The following is a 19,949-nucleotide window of genomic DNA, read 5'->3' on the forward strand; positions in this document are numbered from 1 at the left end:
GCCCAAATGGTCTGATGGTCTTTGTAAATGACTTCAGTTGTTTTGAGATTCTTCTGATGAATCTGAAACTAATACGCTTCAGACTATAGCATCAGCTTCTAGTTTCAGCTTTATTATGTGCATGCGCAAGAGATCCACATAAACTCATTAAGCATTCTAAAAACTTAAAATAAGGATTGGTTGCAGCTCAGTGCTTCTTTTGGAAGCATCCAATTTGCTTTGTAGAAAAGATAAAGGTAAGCTGGAATGGGTCAGTGCTGCAGGAGAAGCAGGTTGCAGGTTTACCCAGTCGACTTTTGATGAATATAAGTTTTGTGTCTGGTCATGCTCTTTTTGAATAGGTAAGCCACCCGTAGCAACTTTGTAAGAGCATCTCTCATGCTTCATGATCCAAATATGCCCTTTGGTATAAAAGGCCTAAAAATTAATCAATGTTTTTCCAGACTTGGGCAGAATTTATACGAACTGTAGATCCCGACATCATCACCGGCTATAACATCCAGAACTTTGACCTTCCTTATCTCCTTACCAGAGCCCAGACTCTCAAGGTAATCTGCACATTTCCTTCTGGTAGTACTTTTTGTTTTCTTCGAATGATTTGTATTCACCAGTCTAAAGAAGGAATTACTAATTGAACCAGGAATCCTTTTTTCATATTTTAACATGCTCAACAAAATCAATTAGTTCCGTACTTTAATCTTACCTATAAATTCACTTGCCCTGCCCAAACTCTTCATTCATGCCTCAAAGTTTGTTTTTCTTCATTCCCAGGTCATCCCATTTCCCTTCTTGGGCCGTATTCTTTCCCGCAAGTCTGTCATCCGTGACTCTTCTTTCCAGTCGAAGCAGATGGGACGGAGGGAGAATAAAGTCATTAACCTGGAAGGCAGAGCCCAATTTGATCTACTTCAGGTAAAAAAAAAATCCCCCCTCCCCATAGTTCCATTTTACAGATGGGAAATTGAAGCTTAGAGGCAATGGCAGCTGAAGGCTGTATTTTGCCTATGGGGACATGCAGTTTCTCATAATTTAGCTTTTTCTCTTCCTGTAGGTTCTATTGAGGGATTACAAATTACGCTCCTACACCTTGAACGCTGTCAGCTATCACTTCCTGCAGGAGCAGAAGGAAGATGTCCAGCATTCCATTATTACAGACCTGCAGGTAACACTTGATAGCCATGTTTTGCAAGTAGTATTTTTTCCCCCTGGTATGAATACCCTTTTGTAGTTGTTACTGGTTTTATTATCCCAGTGGCTTCTATTGGTCATATGATTAATTTGGGTCACTGAACAAGAGAACCAAATGTTGGTCTAGATCAGGGCTTTTCAACCAGTGGTATGGGTACCACCTGTGGTACATTGGCACCTGGCAGGTGGTACGCGACCATCCTAGAAAAGTGGTAGCGGGGGAGGGGAATGAGTTGAACGGTGGCAGCACCGCACAAGCCTGAGCGAGAGATGGCTTGAGCGGCAGGGCTGTCAGGGCTCAGCGGAAGTGCCAAGATCAGTGCCACTTTCCAGTTGATTGGCGCTTCTTTCGGGCTGTCAGGGCTCAGTGGAAGCACCAGGTCAGCGCCAGGCTCCAGCTGGAGCTCGGCGCTGATCCTAGTGCTTCTGCTGAGCCCAGAAGAAGTGCTGATCAGCTGGAATGTTGCAGCATCTCCAGGATCTTGTGATTTACATTCAGATGCTTGGCAACTGATTCATATTTATGACGGTCACAGTGTCCCAGGGTCATGTGAAGTGATCAAAACCTGCTGCAACCACCCCGCAGACAGGGAGAATAAAAACCAAACACTCCTCACCTCATCTTCACCACCAATCCCCAACAGAAATGCTCACAACAATGAAAACCTCAGACAGGAGGAAGAGCGCCGCCGGGCGGGCAGGCAGGTGTCTTGCTCAGCTGTGGCTTGGGGGGCACTTTTTTCAGTGCCATGGTAACTTCGAATAGTCATTAAGCGAACTGTTGTAAGTCGAGGACTACCTGTACTTTATCACTTTTTTCCTTTTTTTTTTGTCATCAAGTTTTTGACACCTTGCTAGGCGACTGGTGGTACTCGGATATTGCCATATCCTAAAAGTGGTACAATGGGTGAAAAGCCCTGGTCTAGATCCTTTGCTTGCATCTGCACCTCTCTTTTCCTTTTTGTTTCTGTGCCCATATTTTTTTCTCTCTTCTTAGACCCTCCCCCTCCTTGTTTCCCTGGGGAGCACTCACATTTTGGGGAAAACATTAAAATTGCTGCCTTACATGGCAAACCCTCTTCGAGTGCTTAGAAAGGACTATCTCAGGGGTCCTCAAGCTTTGCTGGCTGAGGAATTCTGGGAGTTGAGGTCCACAAGACTTAAAGTTGCCAAGGTTGAGAACCCCTGGACTATCTGAACATTATATAGCATTTTGCCCTTCCTCTCTTGATTTTTGACATGTCATTCCTGTCTTGATTTTATGCTGCAGCCAAGAAAGTCAAATCATAGTGCTGAAGGTTGGATGCAAACAGGGTTAAATAGGGAGATAGGGAAGCTCCCTGGACTGGAAGTTTTTTAATCCTGATTTGTGTGCATTATGACAATAGAAAGTCCTTCTTTTTTTGATACAGTGAATTCTTATCCCTTGCTTCCTTATTTCTTTCTGAAAGAGTTTTTTTTTCCTTCAGAACTTTTATTAAATGCTTTTTCAAGACAATAATTCCTAAGAAAAACAAATAAAATCAACTATTAAACAGGCATAAACTTTTCAGAAGAAAAGATAATTAGGGGGGAAAAAACGCTGTACGCTTGGCAGTAACCTCTTGTAGTTCAGATAATAAAATTAAACAAAATAAAAGGCATGGTCACAATACAAAAGAAGGTATCTTAACTTGGACAAGTTATTTAAATATTGTGGGTCTGAGATGGAAAAGTCAACGTGTTATACAAACTAAATTACATCAGGTGTCAGGATTTAACAGGCTGTCATTCTTAATTTGTCTGTGCAATAAAAGGAACAAGAGACACAGGTTGTCCTTGGTCTGAAGACCAGCACAAGGCTTTCATCACTGGAGAGGATCTGTGTCAGATGAATTAGAAAAGCCCAACAGCCACCTTGTGCCATTCTTGATCAGGGAATATGCAGGAAAATTGATTAAATGGTTCATCCAGCTGATGTATCCTCTCAGGGAGGATGGCATATTTTGGGCAAATCAGGTGGAACTACCTTTCCCTGATTAAGTTAGACATGAGAAGATCCTCAGTGATCCTGCTAGCTTTGCCTATGCTTTGCCTTTTCTCTTTGAGAAGGAAAAATGTGAAATGTGATGAGACCCAGGTGAAAAGTGAGGTGGCAGCCCATTCAGGGTAGGGGTGGCAGATTGTCAGCCTGGCAGATCAATAGTTCCTCATACTTGCCATAGAGAACAGGTGCTCAATCTTTTTTTGGGTCAAGGTTCTTATATCGTTTTCTGTTAAGACTGCATGTGTTCGTAACAAGGTGAAAAGTGGGTGACAGCCAAAGAGGAAGTGCATATGTCCAGAGTAAAGCACATAATTTTCTTTAACCTCATCTACTTTTTTTCATAAATTGGCTCTTTCTCGCTCCACCCTCCTCCTATATCCATTCCTAAAATCTCTATTTAATTTAAACTAATATATTAAAAATTAACAGTGAATGACGAAGTTAGCCTTGAGCTGAACTTCAACCAGTTATCCTTGAGGTGAACTATCGAGCAGTTAATGGAATGATCAAAAATTATTTCCACTAGGCCTGAAAAGAGTGGGGACAAGTGTTCCCTGGGCAGGATCTCAGCCGACCTATAAAACCAGCAGTCAGAGGGCTATACCACTACCACCCTTCTCCATTCCCATACCAACTTAGTGCCTCTGCCACTTTGCTTCTATTGCTTGGAGAGCACTACATTGATAGGGCTTCTATTGCTATATGGAGTTTTCCTGTTTCCCTATAAATTTGGCCAGCTTTGAGACTTAAGACACATACATGCATATATTTTTTGGCTCCTGATTTTGTTTTTTTCAGAAATGAATTTCTGTTTTTTAAAAAGAAACCAACTGGATGATTTTAATTATTTTTGTATTTATTTGTCCAGAGCTGAAATGATATCTCCTTGAGCTCCTCCTGACCATCTTTGACTTTCCCTTGCAGAATGGTTCAGATCAGTCACGTCGGCGACTGGCTGTGTACTGCCTCAAGGATGCCTACCTGCCACTGCGGCTTTTGGAGAAGCTCATGTGTGTCATCAATTACATGGAGATGGCGAGAGTCACTGGAGTACCTCTTGGCTATCTTCTAGCCCGGGGGCAACAAATCAAAGTGGTATCCCAACTTCTGCGTCAGGTAAGGAGAAACTGATCTTTTGCCAACAAGGTCAGGAGATCAGAAGCTCAAATCTTGAGAAGATTTTTACTATGAAACGTGTGCAAAGAAGCATAGCGTGTAGCTGTCAACTGTCTCAAAGATGCTTATCTGCCACTGTGACTTTTGAGAAAGCCCCATATGTATTGCTAATTACATGGGAGATAGCGAGAGTCTCTGGGGTACCTCTCAGCTAGCCCCATACTTATCCAATAGCAAGTTTATATCTGTTTAGTTCTGTACACATAGAACTGTTGTAAAATATTATTTCCTCCTGAGAAGGAGCTTATAAAATTGAATTCACAGCTGAAGAATTAGAAGCGCAAGTGCAATATCAATATATAGTCTGATTTTTTATTACTTTACTACTATTATTAATTACTATTTTATCTCACCCTTACTCCAGAGAACTCATGGTAGCATATATTCTCCCACTATCTCACCTCTAATCCAAACAACTGTTCTTTTAAAAAGGGATGGGCTAATGGATAATTCATTATTAAGCTGTGTGACTGATTGAAGATCTGAAGCTGGATCCTCTCATCCTATGAACCACCATGTTGGTTTTCTTATCAATCATATTTATGTCTTGCTATAGTCATGAACTTGATGAATTTAAATAAAACCTCTACAAAAAGTTTCATCCTTCCAGTTCCTTTTCAGTTATCTTTCATTGCTTTCTGGGTTTAGAATCCATGTGATTTGTTCAGTTCCAGCTTATGAAGATACATGAATCCAGCCATTTTACTCAAACTATTACCATTTAGACTGTGGAATATTCCATGAGCCAAGCCAACCATAGGTGGTTCAGCAAAGCATAATTAAAACATCATAGTTTAATTTGTGAAACTGGCAATTGTAACTGTTTGGATGTAGGCTTGAGTTGTAAATTGATTTTTTTTTAAAAAAATGTCAATGTTATACAGCATTTTATTTCTTCATTGTTATCTCTAATAACACAAGGAATATTGCCCTGAATATATGGAAAATGACAGTATGAAAAAAACCTGAAAAAATCTAGTGCATAAATTATGATTCATCAGTAATTAAATGTGTAGCATATTATAAGGCTGTGAAGAAATGGGACAGTTTTTATAGTTAAAAGTTTATTCCAACCCATTCTTATTGAATGGGTGTAGGAAATTGAGCTTATTTTTTTTTTTTTTTGGCCAGGTATATTGAAAAATATAATGGAAGAAATCCCACCTAATAGCAGAATGATAAGAGTAGCTCCAAAGATGATATTTTTCTCCCTTCAAAGGCTATGAAGCAGAATCTGGTGATGCCAGTGGTGAAGACAGAAGGTGGGGAGGACTACGCTGGTGCAACTGTCATTGAACCTCTGAAAGGGTAAGTTTTCTAAATCCCGAAATTCGGGAAATGAGATTTTTCTTAAATTAATGGATGCGAAGATGGGAAGGAATTTGTATGTGTGGGGGTGTTGTGTACTCTGGTTGAGAGGTGTTGCAGAAACGCATAAGCAGACTTCAGGCATTGTCCTAAACCATTACTCTTTTTCCTTGGTTTGGTTCACTGAGATGCATGAATTTGATGCTTTGCAAATGTGTGTAAACTAGGTTCAGGCCATGTTAAAACAAGCCATAACAACATTATATATGAATTTAGTTACTGAGTTTTTCTTCCATATATGAATCTTGGGTTCAGAAAAGAGGACCATGGTGAAAAAAACAGTGGGTTGGGTCCCAGGCTGTTCCAACTTTGGGCAATGGAGAAGAAGACTCTAATTGGAGAAGGAGATCCCCATGAAGTTGAATCCCAGACTCTTTCCTTGATGAAAGGTGGAAGAAGGATGAAATGATTTTCTGGAGGGATAGCAAAGCATTTTGTCTAATTCAGTCCTATTTAGCTTGGCAGATTCATTGGGACTGCAATTAAAGGCATATTTGCTGATATTTCTGGGAATTGTAGTTTTAATCTAAGATCTTTAGAGAATGCCATTGGAGAGGAGGGTGAAGGAAGAGGAGATGAGATTAGATTAGATTAGGCAGATAATTCTTCCCCCTCTGTATGAGAGTGGGGGGAGTATACACATTTAAATAAAAATATTTCTCTTTTAGCTATTATGATGTGCCAATTGCAACCTTGGACTTCTCCTCATTGTACCCTTCAATCATGATGGCTCACAATCTGTGCTATACTACTCTTTTACAACAGGGGGCAGTTGAGCGCTATGGGTGAGTGAAGAAGGATGGTATCTTGCTAACTCTTACTCAGTTACCTGAAGAATTGAATGGGAGGAAATCATAAATGATAAAATCCACTAGCCCTCATTTCCTAGAGTTGGAGGGACAAGAGTGCCTTTTTGATGCTCCATGTTGCTTGACACAATTATTTCCCCCAAAACTTAGCTGATTGGTTGTAAGCCTCATTATTTGCAAGTTTGTTTTATCAAAATCCAAGAGGCCTGATATCCCAGATCTCCGACAAAATTTTATTGTAAGTGAACTGAAGGGATTTGAAGCAGGGAACCTGAGTAGGGAGGGGAGATGGCTGAGGTATATTATTGAAGCAAGATGTAATTTAACTGAGATGGTAACATTTAAACTAACAATTTGGACTTCTAGATTATTTATGATCTGACTGATTGTTTCTTGCCTTACTAGGCTTTCCCCAGAGCAATTCATTCGCACCCCTACGGGGGACCATTTTGTGAAGTCATCTGTTCGTAAAGGTCTTCTGCCTGAGATCTTGGAGAACTTGCTGGCTGCTCGTAAGAGGTGAAAAGGGAGGAATGTGGGAATATAGGTCATAATTTAGCATGTAGACTACAGGAACAAAATAGAATTCTTGAACAGAATAGAACACATTAATAGCTCTGGTTCAGTCTTGCTATCTCCAGTTAAGAAAATGTCAGGAAGCAGGACAGTAAATGAGTAGAGGACATTACCTAAAGTGCTGGATTGCTGTTCTGGTCAGAATGGATATTTATTGGCTTGGATTACAGTATATTTCCTATGAACACAGTGCCATTGGCAGGAGCCTGAATCCATAGATATTACTGAACAGAGACAGAGCTGGTAAAGGAAGCTAGTAAAGAAGAACTGGTGGTTTTACCTCATTCTGTTCCTTCTTTGGCTAAGGGCCAAGCTAGAATTGAAGCAGGAGACTGACCCATTTAAGCGACAGGTGCTGGATGGACGGCAGTTGGCTCTCAAGGTCAGCGCCAATTCTGTTTATGGATTCACTGGGGCCCAAGTAGGCAAACTACCTTGCCTTGAAATCTCACAGGTAAGCCTAACCTCTCTCAAAGCTAGGGGAGTTCCACAGGATCTGTTTCTGAATGCTGGAAGCCATTGTTGTGTATCTCCTGTTGGGGCAGTTATATATCTACACATCCATGTTTCCTACTGTCACTTAAACTGATTTCACATAAAATATCTCTTGTTTTTGCCCTCTTGTTCCTTGATTTGCTAATATCTGTTATCTTTTGCCCTCTTGTTCCTTGATTTGCTAATAGCTTATGCTAAGATATTAAAAAACTATTTTTACATTTTAAAATGAAACAATGTTTTATAGTTGATCAGTTGGAGCTATAAAGCTAGCAGAAGGAAATAGAAACATATTTTAGTTTCATGTGAGGGGCTAATGCAAAATTGTCATGAAAAGATTTTAAAAAAAATACTAAACAAATTCCTGTCGTACAAGATAATCGAAAATAGCCATTTCTAATTTGGACATTTTAGAATATAACTTCCACCAACCTCAACCAACAGTGCCAGAAATAAGGAATGATGGTAGCTGTAGTTGCACAATATTTGGAAGGAGTGATGTTGAAGAAGATTTGCATAGTGACAATTAACTATAACAACTAAACAAAAACTCTTGACAGATGGATGTGCTTTCTCTAAAGATACCAAAGATAGGCAAGGGGAAGCCCATGACCTATGTGGGATAGCCCAAGGTGTCGGGTTATCTATGCTTGAAAACAAAATGTTCAGCTTTCGCATCTTGATTATTCTAGCTACAGTTCTACAAGTTTGGTTAGATAGCCAGCAGATATTTGCCTGGAAACTAAGCAGGCTTTCTAAGTGGGTGGAGAATTTAATATCAGAACATCAAATTTCAGGGTTCACTATTTTCTGGAAACATTATAAGAGAATTAAAGATTGTTTTAATTCTCTGATTTATTGGCGTTTGAGTACTATCGAACATTGTCTCTATAAAATATATGCGCTTTTTAAATTGTAGCAGTTTTTTTAAAATAAACAACTTTTGACTGGTGGGGAGGAGTACACTTAGAAAATGATTCAGAGGAAGTGCTTTATACTAATATGCAAGCACAGCACCTCTCTACTACTTGTCTAATGGAAGCCTGATTTTGCCTGACTTCCAAATGAGTCTAAAAACAGAAAAGATGCTTTGAAGAATCTACTAATAAAGGCAATTCTTGAAGAACTGGCCTTTTTTCTCAGAGTCCTACTGACTGCTCAGTTTTTACTCAATTTAGATTCTCAGAAAGTCCTTTTGCAAGCACTGGAATTCCTCTAAGCAAGATAATAACAGCCCAGTTGCTCACCAATTAGATTTCCTATTAGAGGAAGTGATAAGAACCAACTTACTGGGTCAGAGTCAAAAACTTCCTCCCCCTTTGCAAAAAACCCCTTCCTCCTGCAGCTTTAATTAAAAGGAAAAATGAAAGCATATTTTGTAAGCCAGATGCTGTAGTTGTGATAAGGTGATAACAACCTTCTAGTTGTTAGTTAAAAATAATCCTTGATTCCTTTTCTATTTACAAAAATTCTATACAATCAATACTCTTGCCTGGGTAGGTATTGCTAAAAAGTCCTCTTGGACTTCTTGATTCCTTTGAGAAGCTTATCTGGTACAAATGAATATAGTTTGTAGCAAAAATGGTTTTCATAAACATCTAATCTGAGAGAGAAAGTAGAAAATATTTTTTTCAAACAGCAATTATTTCTTCTAACAAATTAAGGAAGCCCTAAGATACAGTTTTTTATAGAGACGGTAACAGAGACTGATGAAAACTATTGATTGAATGTTGGACATTGAAATTTAAAGTTACTGCAACTAATTTTTTTTGTTTGTCTCCATGAAGACAAAAATAACGCATGCTAACTATTCCTCCTTTCCAGAGTGTGACGGGATTTGGGCGTCAGATGATTGAGAAAACAAAGCAACTGGTAGAATCCAAGTACACTATTGCCAATGGATATAGTGCTGATGCAAAGGTGAGCAAGAGAAGGGCAGACTTATATTTCAATAGTAAATGGATAGAGAAAGTGAAAAAGCAACATACTTTGTAGAATAGCAGCATACAGCTTTTTTTCTGTTGAGGAATAGATCAGTTGGGTAGTGTATGTTAATGAAGGCAGTGCCAGAACTAAAATTGGATAGTTGGTCTTTTCTTTTAAAAAATTTAATACCTTCTATCAAGCTGACGGCAGCCAGGGGAGAAGTCACCAGGTCTTGGCAGAAGTCTGAAATGTTTGGCTTGGGCAGAAATGAATTTGAAATATTTGAAATTAAGCAAAAGTCATAGGAAATTCAACTGAAATCCACTTCTGGCTCTAGAGCAAAGGTTGCCCATGCTTGCCTTAGAGGAGAAAGCATTTGCTATATTCCAGTATTGGTTAGCATAAAACTTGCCTTGTCATCTTCTGGGATCTTGTCCTCAACACATTGTTTATACATTTCTTTGGCAACATGTAATGGTATGAGGGAATGACTTTGGATGACAGGAAGAAGAGCCACAGACGAGACAACCGTTATGCAAAAGGTATCTTAGTCCACAAAGACAGTGAGGGTGTGGGAAGCATTTCAGAAGGGACTCTCCCTAATTTTCTGACAAGTAAAAGTAAAGGCTGGTAGAAACGCTTTCTGAATTGCCTAATTCTGACACTAACCTTAAAATAAAGATAATTTTGGTATTCATGGTTTATGCTTCTTGTCTGCTCTACTTCAAAGGACTGACACAATGTAATCATCTTTCCAACGACTTTTAAAATTGGGGTTAAGAATTGGAGGGAATTGCGTCTTCTCACTATAGTGAACGGGGGAGAGGCAGAACTGACCAAAGGAAGAGTGGTGGTATGACATGTCTTTTGACGAAGGAGTCTAAAGTAGGTCTTTGGTGTGACAGAAGTGCACGGAGATAAAGAAGGACAAGAGTTCTTGAAGATCTTTCATTCTTTCCTTGAAGGTTATATATGGAGACACAGATTCAGTGATGTGCCGCCTGGGTGTGGAATCAGTTGCTGAAACCATGGAAATAGGCAGGGAAGCAGCAGCCTGGGTCTCCAGCCATTTCATCCCACCCATCAAATTGGAGTTTGAGAAGGTACGTTTGATGAGCATTGAAGTAGGTTTGAAGAAGTACTTGACACAAGATTGTCAAGCTGTTTTCCAGTGTGGTTCTTTCAGGTGTGTCCAAGCTGCACTTCTGGAATTATATTTCTTACATCTCTGAAGAACATCTGATCAGGGAAGTTTTCACCAACAGAATGTTACACAAAGCTAAACTCTCCTGTTGAATTCATGTCCAGGCAACTTCATATGTCCATGTAATTTTCTTGGCCATTCCCTTCTTCCAGAACATTTCTTTTTCAATTTTGTAATCCAGTCTAAAGTCCTAGACTTTCCTGATAGACTCTTATTTGATCCTGCTTAGCTTTTTGAGATCTGTCAGAGTTGGCTAGAGGATCGCTATCCAGCAAGGCATTTTTTGCAGGAGTCAGATACTGGAGACAGAACATAGTGATACTGAGAAGCTGTGGAGTGATAGTAAATGTTCAAATCAAAATTACCAATATTAAGTTGTTCAATGAATATTCAAATATCAAACTAGATACTGTTTTAACTGTGAGAACACATTTAATTTGCACTTTTTTGTTACATGCCTGGGGGGGGGGGAAACATTGTGGTCTTCAAATTACTAGAATTCTTTAAATACATATCTGAATGGTTTATTTTCAGCTAAAACTCTTATCTCTCTACTTCAAAGTCTTCCATTGAGAAGAACAATAGAGAATGTTGCTATATTGAATATTTTATTGAATAGAACTGAATACTTTATTTGGCCAGATGTGATTAGACACACTAGGAATTTGTCTCTGGTATACAAGCACTCAGTGTACAATGGAAAGAATAATAATACTAATAAAAGAAGAAGCAAAGAAGATAAGAAGGATAAATAATAATATTACAGGCTGTATAGGTTAGTATACATCAAACATGTCAAACTCGTGACATCACGTACGTTGCCGGCAATAGGGTGGGCGCGGCTTCCACATGACGCGTCCGGCCCACGGGCCAGCTGTTTGACACTCCTGGTATACAGTAAACAGAACTGTGAGAATTAGATTTTCAGCAAAGTGATGGCACAAGTCATCTGTAGCTCCATCCTGAGGGAAAGAGTTGAAGCAATTTATGTCCAGGATCTGAGGGATCTGTAGATATCATCTCAGCTCTCCTTTTGACCTGTACAATACACAGGAGATACTTCTATGGAAGGGAGACTGATTGCAATTATTATTTCTGCAATCCTGACCACCCATTGGCATCTGTACCTGTTCTGTTTGCATACATACAATTCTCAAAGCAAAAATGGGATCTTTGTATCCCTTGTCCAGCCTTATTGCATTTCCTTGTCACTTCTTATTCCCTTTCATTCAGAATACTACCAAACATCTTCCCAAACTTACTTAACCAAACCTACTTTATGGTTTCTGCATTCACTCTTGATACCTTTTCATTGCTTTCCATTCTTCCAGTCTTCAGTGCCATCCTCATAAATATGCTAAGGAAATTGTCCACACCATAAACAAAAGTGGAGTGTTTGTTCTCAAACCAGACAGTTATTTCTTCAGTTCCTAAAATCCTATTCAAATTTAAATAGTTGGATAAACCTTCTGCAGTGGAATCTGGTTTTGGGAATTATATAAAGCCATGATGTTTTCTCCACCAGGTATATTTTCCATATCTCCTAATCAATAAGAAGCGCTATGCTGGCCTGTACTTTTCCTCCAACTCTGACATGCATGACAAGATGGATTGCAAGGGCATTGAGACTGTGCGTCGAGACAACTGCCCCCTGGTGGCAAACCTCATCAACACCTGTCTACAGAAGCTGCTCATAGATAGGTCTGTAAAGTTGAGCAGAAATTGTTGTGTCTGATGAGCATCTCTGAGTGGCAGGAATGTGTTTGCAGAGAGACAGTATGAGCAAATATTTGCAACTGCTAAACTGTATTTTTAATTGCAGTATTTCTGACTTAGTATGACTTTGGTGTGAGCGATGTGGGAATTTCAGTCTATGTCCTCCATTTCCCTTTCTTTTTTATCCTCACAACAGCTCTCTGAGGATGGGCTGAAAGAGAATAATTGACCCAATGAATTTTGCAGTTGAGTGGAACAATTTGAAGCTGGGTTTCCCCAGTTCATTGTAACATTCTGAGCAATTAGCTCAGAATGTTAGCTCCTAAAATGACATATTGCCCCTTTGATTTGAGACATTTTATCCCCACCCCCACTCCAGCCTGCCTGTACTTTATAAAGCTCAGAATTGGTGTCCTGTTCAACAGGACACTCCAAATTGTCACATGCACTGCACTTTTCAGGGACCCTTCTGGGGCTGTAACCCATGCCAAGGAAGTGATTTCAGATCTGCTGTGCAACAGAGTTGACATTTCGCAGTTGGTGATCACCAAGGAATTGACACGCACCGCAGATGAATATGCAGGGCGCCAGGCTCATGTGGAATTGGCCGAGAGGTGAGCTGAAAGCAAGAGGGAATGCTTTAATTAACTTTTTCTTGTTTAAGAGTGCAGCAAGGATGCTCTAACTTTAAAATACTCGGTATCCAGACTTGGTGGAAGTAGACTAAATCTGTTAAACAACCTTCTATTGATCCACTCGTCTAGTCCTTTCCTAATCTAGTCTATCTAGCAACAAATTTCCAAGGACTTATTCCTAGCCCTGCAGTATGCCAAGGATTGAACCTGGCACCTTTTGCATACACAAAGCACATGCTCTCTCAGCTATTTCTGGCCCCTCTCTTGGGATTTGATAAAGAAACTGTCATGCAGTGTTGAAGGTTTGGAGCTGCCTCATCTCTCTCTCCCCACAGTCTTGTTACCCTAAGTGATACCCACCCTGTCTGTCCTCAGGGCAGCGGAAAAAGGTGTGTGGGTGTGGGGTGGCCAGCCAGGCATGACTGAGGGGAAAGGCAGAAATAGTCGTGGTGAGTGCAGCTGCGAGTGGAACTTCTGTGACACCCACCTCTTGGCTCTGGGCTTCCTGTCTTGGCTGCAGCCATGTTATCTGCCACCCAGAGACACCTGGGAGGTAAAAGGGCCCTTTTGGCTGCTCCACTGCCTCTCGATAAACAAAAGTTTAGAAGGTGAAAGTGCCCTGGCGTAGCCACATTTGTGGAGGAGATCTAACACTAGCTTTACTTTCTGCTGTATATTTCCTCTGCCATTCTCCATTCCTTCAGCCCCTTTGGATTCCTACTCAGATATCTCTCTGCTCAAGGAAAATACTCCACTTGGGTCATGTGTGAAAAACCTTCCATCTCCCATGACTGAAACTTATAATTGTCCAGAGCTTTTTATTCTGCTTCCCTCTTTCTCAGTCCATCCTGACTCTGCTCGGGCTTAATTTGCAGTCCCTTCTTCTGAGATTACTTAGTTCCAGCCTGTCTCCATCCTTCATGCAATCCTTCTCTTTGACCTGTGTGGCCCTCCTATCATTTTTCCCTTTAGGATGCGTCGACGGGATCCTGGCAGTGCTCCCAACTTGGGAGATCGAGTTCCTTATGTTATTATCAGCGCAGCCAAGGGTGTTGCAGCGTACATGAAATCTGAAGTAAGTATGGAGGAAGGATGATGCTAGACAGTGAAAAGACAAGGCTAATAAGGTTTGCTGTTGTGATGACTAATATCTTGTAAAGGAGTAAATATTTCTTCCCTACTATTATCAGAATGCAGGTGCACCTGGGCCTGGAGCCTGTTAAGTGGCTTTCATCCTTCAGTAAAGTGATAAAGTAGCTTTGTCCTTAGGTGCCCAGGCAATCTAGTCCGTCTACTGTCTTGGATCCTACCAATGCTTCTTGCTTATGCTTTTCTTTTCTTTTTTCAGGATCCCATCTATGTGCTGGAGAACAACTTGCCTATTGATACCCAGTACTATCTTGAGCAACAACTAGCTAAGCCCCTCTTGCGTATCTTTGAGCCTATCTTGGGAGAGGGCAAAGCTCAGAATGTTTTACTGAGTGAGTGTGACATTTGGCCTTCAACAATAAATCAAAATAGGATCTTGATTTTGACTTAGAATAACAGGGTTGGTAGGAACTTTGGAAGACTTCTAATCCAACCTTCTGTTTGAGCAGGACATCCTATACTATTCCGGACAAATGATTGTCCAGTGTCTTCTTAAATACTTCCACTGATGGAGCATCCACAACGTCTGGGGTCAAGCTGTTCCACTGATTAATTGTTCTCACGGTCAAGAAATTTCTCTTTAATTCTAGGTTGGATCCATCTGATAATCTTCCATTAAAGTTTTTGAAAGAGAGGGAATTCTCTAATTTTAGAAAAGCAAAATCCTGAAGCCAAACTTTTTAAATTTCAGGTTAATTTGTCAGGAATCTTAACTAACCATGGTTCTTTTTGCTGATAGTCCTGCAGAATTTCCTTTTATTGATGTAGGAAATAACAAAGCAAAACTCCTAGTTCTTGAATGTGAATTAGAGATGTCTGGTGTTTGATAGGCCACTTGAGTGAAGTGACCAAAATTCTTGGGTAAGAAAGAAAGGACTGATATTTTTGAGTCCACAAAAGTTTTTCTCAGATGGAATCTCCAAACTCTAGTCATGCTGCATGTGAAAAGAAAAGAATGAGTTCCCTTTGAAGGATTCTGATCCCCAAATCTCTCTGGACTTTTAATAACGATTAAGACAATTAAGCTCGGTCTGCCTGTTTTTCAGTTGAGCCATAGGGAAAAAGGCAGCTGGGATACTGCATGAAAAGGGGGCAGAGATATAATAAATGCCCTTTGGGAGCACCTGTCTATTATTGGTTAGCTTTGGAAGGTAACCGAGTTTAGGCTGGGTTAATATTTTGATGGAAAACTACCAAGAAATCTGAGGGCCTCAGACTAGGAAGCCTGAAAATCATAACCATCTCAGATTGCTGCCAAGAAAACTATGTAGGCATGTCACTGGGAATCAAGCTTGATTTGAAGGAGACTAACAATGAGATCATCTGAACAAGTATTCTTTTTTGGGGGGTGCCCCGGGTAGTTGGATTTATGTATTTATTTTTAGCCCACCTTCATTATTTTTGTAAACAACTCAAGACAGTGAACATACTTAATACTCCATCCTATTTTCCCCACAATGACAATCTTGTGAGGTGAGTTGAGCTGAGAGAGTTGGGCCGAAAGCCAGCCAGATTTCGTATCTAACGCAGGACTAGAATTCACGTCTGCTGCTTTAACCAATAGACCAAACTGGCTCTCTTGCTTTTTTCACAACAACAAGAATATTTTTGTACCGGGGCTTTATCTTTGTAAGCTGCCCAGAGTCATGGAGAGTGAGTTGGATGGCCATATAAATTTTCTTGATAAATGCATAAAAACATGACTGACTGGGCAGGTGAAATCAGCAATATTTTCCCAATGCGCATAAAGGTCTGGATTGCGGTGTGTTTGATCCTTCATATCTTTCCCTTGCAGAGGGAGAACACACTCGCTGCAAAACAGTACTGACAGCCAAAGTTGGAGGACTCATGGCTTTTGCGACTAAACGAAGCACCTGCATTGGTTGCCGGGCTGTGCTCAACCACCACGGTGAGATCCTGCTCTGCCCACATGTCTTCTCAGAGCCCATTAATTTTTTCCCTTCCCCCATCCCTCACGTCTAATCAGCAGTGCATGTTGCAAGTTCCTATTGCCGGAACTTGCCACAGAGTACAGAAGCTGTGCCTCTAACCAGCAGGAAAACTCTTGCAATAGATCAGCACACTTCACAGTTGTGACTTCTGCTGTTGCCCCAGTACTTTCTCCCTGTTCAGTCTCCTCCAAATTTATAGGAGAGTGAAAAGTGCACATTGTAGGAAAAGAGATGAAAGTTCAGGTGTTGGCATTCTCCTTGAATGTATATGAGACTAATAGTTAGCAAAGCTCAACTAGGATTCCTGGCTTCTTTGGGAGGAGATAGATTTCTGGAATATGGTTTAACACAGACATGTGCAACTTCCGTTGGTTGAGGGTCTGCAGCAAGCTTTGCACGTCATGTTAAAGGATGCAGTCCAAAAATGGGAGGAGTCAAGGCTTATTTTGGGAACACATTTCTGAATGAAACTGGTGTTTTACATTTATGCAAGACTTAATGTATCCATGCTGCCCCCTTAAACACTCTACAAAATCCAAAAGTAATGCCAAGAAGTGATTTTTTAAAACCTACCTACTTGTGGTATGGTGGTTCTGGGGCTATAGAAAAGACTCCTGGTGACCTATACATTTTGCACTCCGTAGAGAGAAAACTTTGGAGAAAATTATTCTCTGGGGAAGCTTAAATAAAATTTCTTAAACTCTTCAAAGAGGATTATCTGAAACGTCTCAGTAGTGGTTTCTTTTTTGTGGTTCTGTTATCTTGCAAACTAGACCCTAGTTAATCAAAAGGCAGGTGCATAACAACAACAAACTGGAAGAATGAGTAACTTGAGATTAGTGAAGCAAGTGGCTTTAATGAGTCTTTAAACAAGGCCCAAATTACACTGAAATATTCTGAGATAATAGGACAATCCATCCCATTGTTGCAAATAAAATGTAGCTTGTTGCTTCTTTGTCTCTTCCTAGTTGCCCCTTCCCTTCAGAATGGATTTGAGAATATAATTCCATGTAGCAGGGCAGGGTGGGTGGAGATGCTTTTTAAATGTTTTGCTCTTCAATAGGCGCTGTATGCAAGTTCTGCCTGGATCATCAGTCTGAACTTTACCAGAAAGAGGTAAATGAATTCATGATCAGGCAGTTCAGTGGGCCCCTTTAGCTGGCTTACGATCCACTACAAAGCACTGCTAGGCCTGTATCCTTCAAAAAGGGGGAAATGTTAGATGAAAGAAATGTTGAGTTTGGAAATCACAAATACTTGATTTCACTGGGGAGAAGAATTTGCTTAAGATTAACCACTTGGGAACTGGTGGCAGTTTGAAAGCAGAATTTGCTGGTATAATGTCAACACTAAAAGTCTGAACTCAAAAAATCAGAAAATCCCTAATATAAGCAATCATGTAACCTCCGTCTCTTTTTTTGAATCAAGAGCTCCTTTTTAACTTAAACCTCTCCATCTCACCTACCAGAACCTAAGCTGGAAAAAAAGTAAAAATATAGATGCCACCCCACAGGGATCACAACAGTGTTCCCTATGGCCCCTTGTGACCAGGAATTATTGTAAATAGATTCCTGCCTTTAAAACGATTGTTGTTTGCTTTGGCATATTCTTCTCCATATCTATGGGCTTTTTTCCCTCTCTCCTTTTTTTGAATTCACAACATGCTATGACCTAATTTTTTCAAATGTGTTTGTTGAACAGGCCATCATGGTCAGATTTGTACATGGTGGAAAGTACAGATCAACCTTATGGCTTAGTGGGAGTGTGATCTGGACCTTTTTGTGGACTCCTCATTGCAACATGGATATAGTAATGTACTGCCTTACAAATCTACTTTGACGATCCCAACAACATAACATGTTCAAAGTAGTTTGAGACTTTGCAATGCCTTCTAAATCCTGGGTTATATCCAAGGGAGAATGTCTTTCTGCTCTGTCTTCTTGCGGTTCTTCCTCCCCCATCTTTCTTTCTCCCCATAGGTGACCCATCTAAGCTGTCTGGAAGAAAAGTTCTCTCGTTTATGGACACAGTGTCAGCGTTGCCAAGGGAGCTTACATGAAGATGTACTGTGTACCAGGTGAGAACTGATCACCCACCGCACCCTCTTATGGCAGCACAGGCTCTTGTCTGTTCCCACGGGACATTGGGATGAAATATGGCTTTATGCCACCCCCCAAGTGTTTACAACTGCTTATCAAGTCGGTTTGGGATCAGCAAACAGATGGCTCCCACGCAGGGGTATACCTGAAGCCATTTATTGCCTTTATAAATATAGCACCTGCCAGCTGGCAAAGGGATTGGGAGGGAAAAGATAGAGCCTCATGTTGTGGTAGTCAATATGTGTTAGCTGGGTTGTCTGGATTTAGAGAAGAGTGCAAGAGAGGTTACATTTAACATGGGATATAGTGACAAGCAAAGCCTGGCTGCTAGAATTTTAAGAACTTAGGGGATAGAATCTTAACAGCATTCTCACTGCAGTGCAGAGTAATCATTTAAATTTTCCTTTACATTAAAAACAAACACATTATTGTGTGCACATTGATAATAAGCACGATACTTACACCCCCTCCCCCAAAAGGTATTAATTTTCCTCATTGGGCTAGATTTAAATTGTGCATATCATAAATTGAGTTAATTAAATCATTACTGTAGCCAGTAACATCCCAACAAATAAACCATATTATGATTTAATGTAATGGCTTTGATTACAAAGCATCTAGTGTCAGACTTTCCCACAGTATGCTATGCCATAAATTATCCTGTTTGAATCTACTGTATGCTAAACTCAAGCCCGGCTACTCTTTTTTTATTTTAGTTATAATTTGTAGGAAGCATTTCTATGTAGGATTATTTTAGAACCAGAATCTTCTAGCCTCTATATGAAATGATGGTATAGACTAGTGCTTCTTAAAGTGTGGTCTGAGGATCCCTGGGAATCCCCAAAGACCCCCTCCAGAGTCCGCAAAATCAACAATATTTGCCAGATCTTGAGGATGTTTGCAAACATTTAATAATGCCACTCTTATTATTTTTTATTTGTTAAAAATATTTTTTTAAAATAAAAAAATATGTATGTTAATATCTAATATTTTAATACTTATTTTTACATGATTCAATAAATATTCTATAAATACATCAATTTTAATTTGATAAATATAGTAAGTATCAATAAATATAACTCATACAAACAAAAGTTCTTTAGGGGTCCTTTATCTGTATGCTACAAAAATTCTACTTCCTGTTACCTTTAACTGATTGAAACAGTGCATTGTATGGCAACGATTTTTGAACCAAGATACCTCAAAAGGCTAATTTACAGAGTGCACCCAGAATCCAGGACCCAAGACTCCCATGTGATTGAAATTTGGCAACTTTGTGGTCACTTAAGTGCTGCCACACTGTTGCCTGGAGATTCAATAGAAGGGTCTTCCCCAAATTCTTTGGAGACCAAGTAGATTGGTCCCACAATTGACTGCTAAGGATAGTCAGCCCTGGTCAAGCTAGCAGAAAGTCAGAAGTCACTGTTGTTCTCACTGGGTTTTTTTTGCCTTTGGTCATTCTGTCTCTAAGTAAGGAATGTCTCTGAAATAACAACTCAATGGATCACAGGTTTTGAAAATGGAAAAGGGTCCTGAGAGCAAAACCTTTAAGAAACACTGGTACAAACTATACTGTTTCATTCTCATTGCAAGTAAAGCTTTTCCCCCACTCCAGCCCCCCTGGGAGCCC

At 40.1% G+C, this 19,949-nt stretch overlaps 1 protein-coding gene across 3 annotated transcripts in view; it reads left to right on the plus strand.

Moving 5' to 3' along the window:
• POLD1 (DNA polymerase delta 1, catalytic subunit) overlaps positions 1–19,949 on the plus strand; it is a 28,330-nt gene that overhangs the window by 7,747 nt on the left and 634 nt on the right. For 2 of the 3 annotated variants that reach the window (XM_039360164.1, XM_039360163.1), the window contains 17 exons: positions 444–548; positions 772–912; positions 1,052–1,162; positions 4,139–4,330; positions 5,610–5,698; positions 6,427–6,543; positions 6,973–7,086; positions 7,450–7,597; positions 9,463–9,558; positions 10,530–10,667; positions 12,294–12,469; positions 12,946–13,098; positions 14,092–14,194; positions 14,468–14,600; positions 16,064–16,177; positions 17,284–17,336; positions 18,200–18,297. In XM_039360164.1, the coding sequence (XP_039216098.1) occupies positions 444–548; positions 772–912; positions 1,052–1,162; positions 4,139–4,330; positions 5,610–5,698; positions 6,427–6,543; positions 6,973–7,086; positions 7,450–7,597; positions 9,463–9,558; positions 10,530–10,667; positions 12,294–12,469; positions 12,946–13,098; positions 14,092–14,194; positions 14,468–14,600; positions 16,064–16,177; positions 17,284–17,336; positions 18,200–18,297 (2,081 nt within the window). The remainder of the gene's footprint in view (positions 1–443; positions 549–771; positions 913–1,051; positions 1,163–4,138; positions 4,331–5,609; positions 5,699–6,426; positions 6,544–6,972; positions 7,087–7,449; positions 7,598–9,462; positions 9,559–10,529; positions 10,668–12,293; positions 12,470–12,945; positions 13,099–14,091; positions 14,195–14,467; positions 14,601–16,063; positions 16,178–17,283; positions 17,337–18,199; positions 18,298–19,949) is intronic. The other variant, XM_039360165.1, reaches the window with a different exon arrangement.

This window comes from Crotalus tigris, unplaced genomic scaffold, assembly GCF_016545835.1.
Source record: "Crotalus tigris isolate CLP2741 ecotype Arizona unplaced genomic scaffold, ASM1654583v1 scf7180000019161.1078591, whole genome shotgun sequence".
Taxonomy (NCBI): domain Eukaryota; kingdom Metazoa; phylum Chordata; class Lepidosauria; order Squamata; family Viperidae; genus Crotalus; species Crotalus tigris.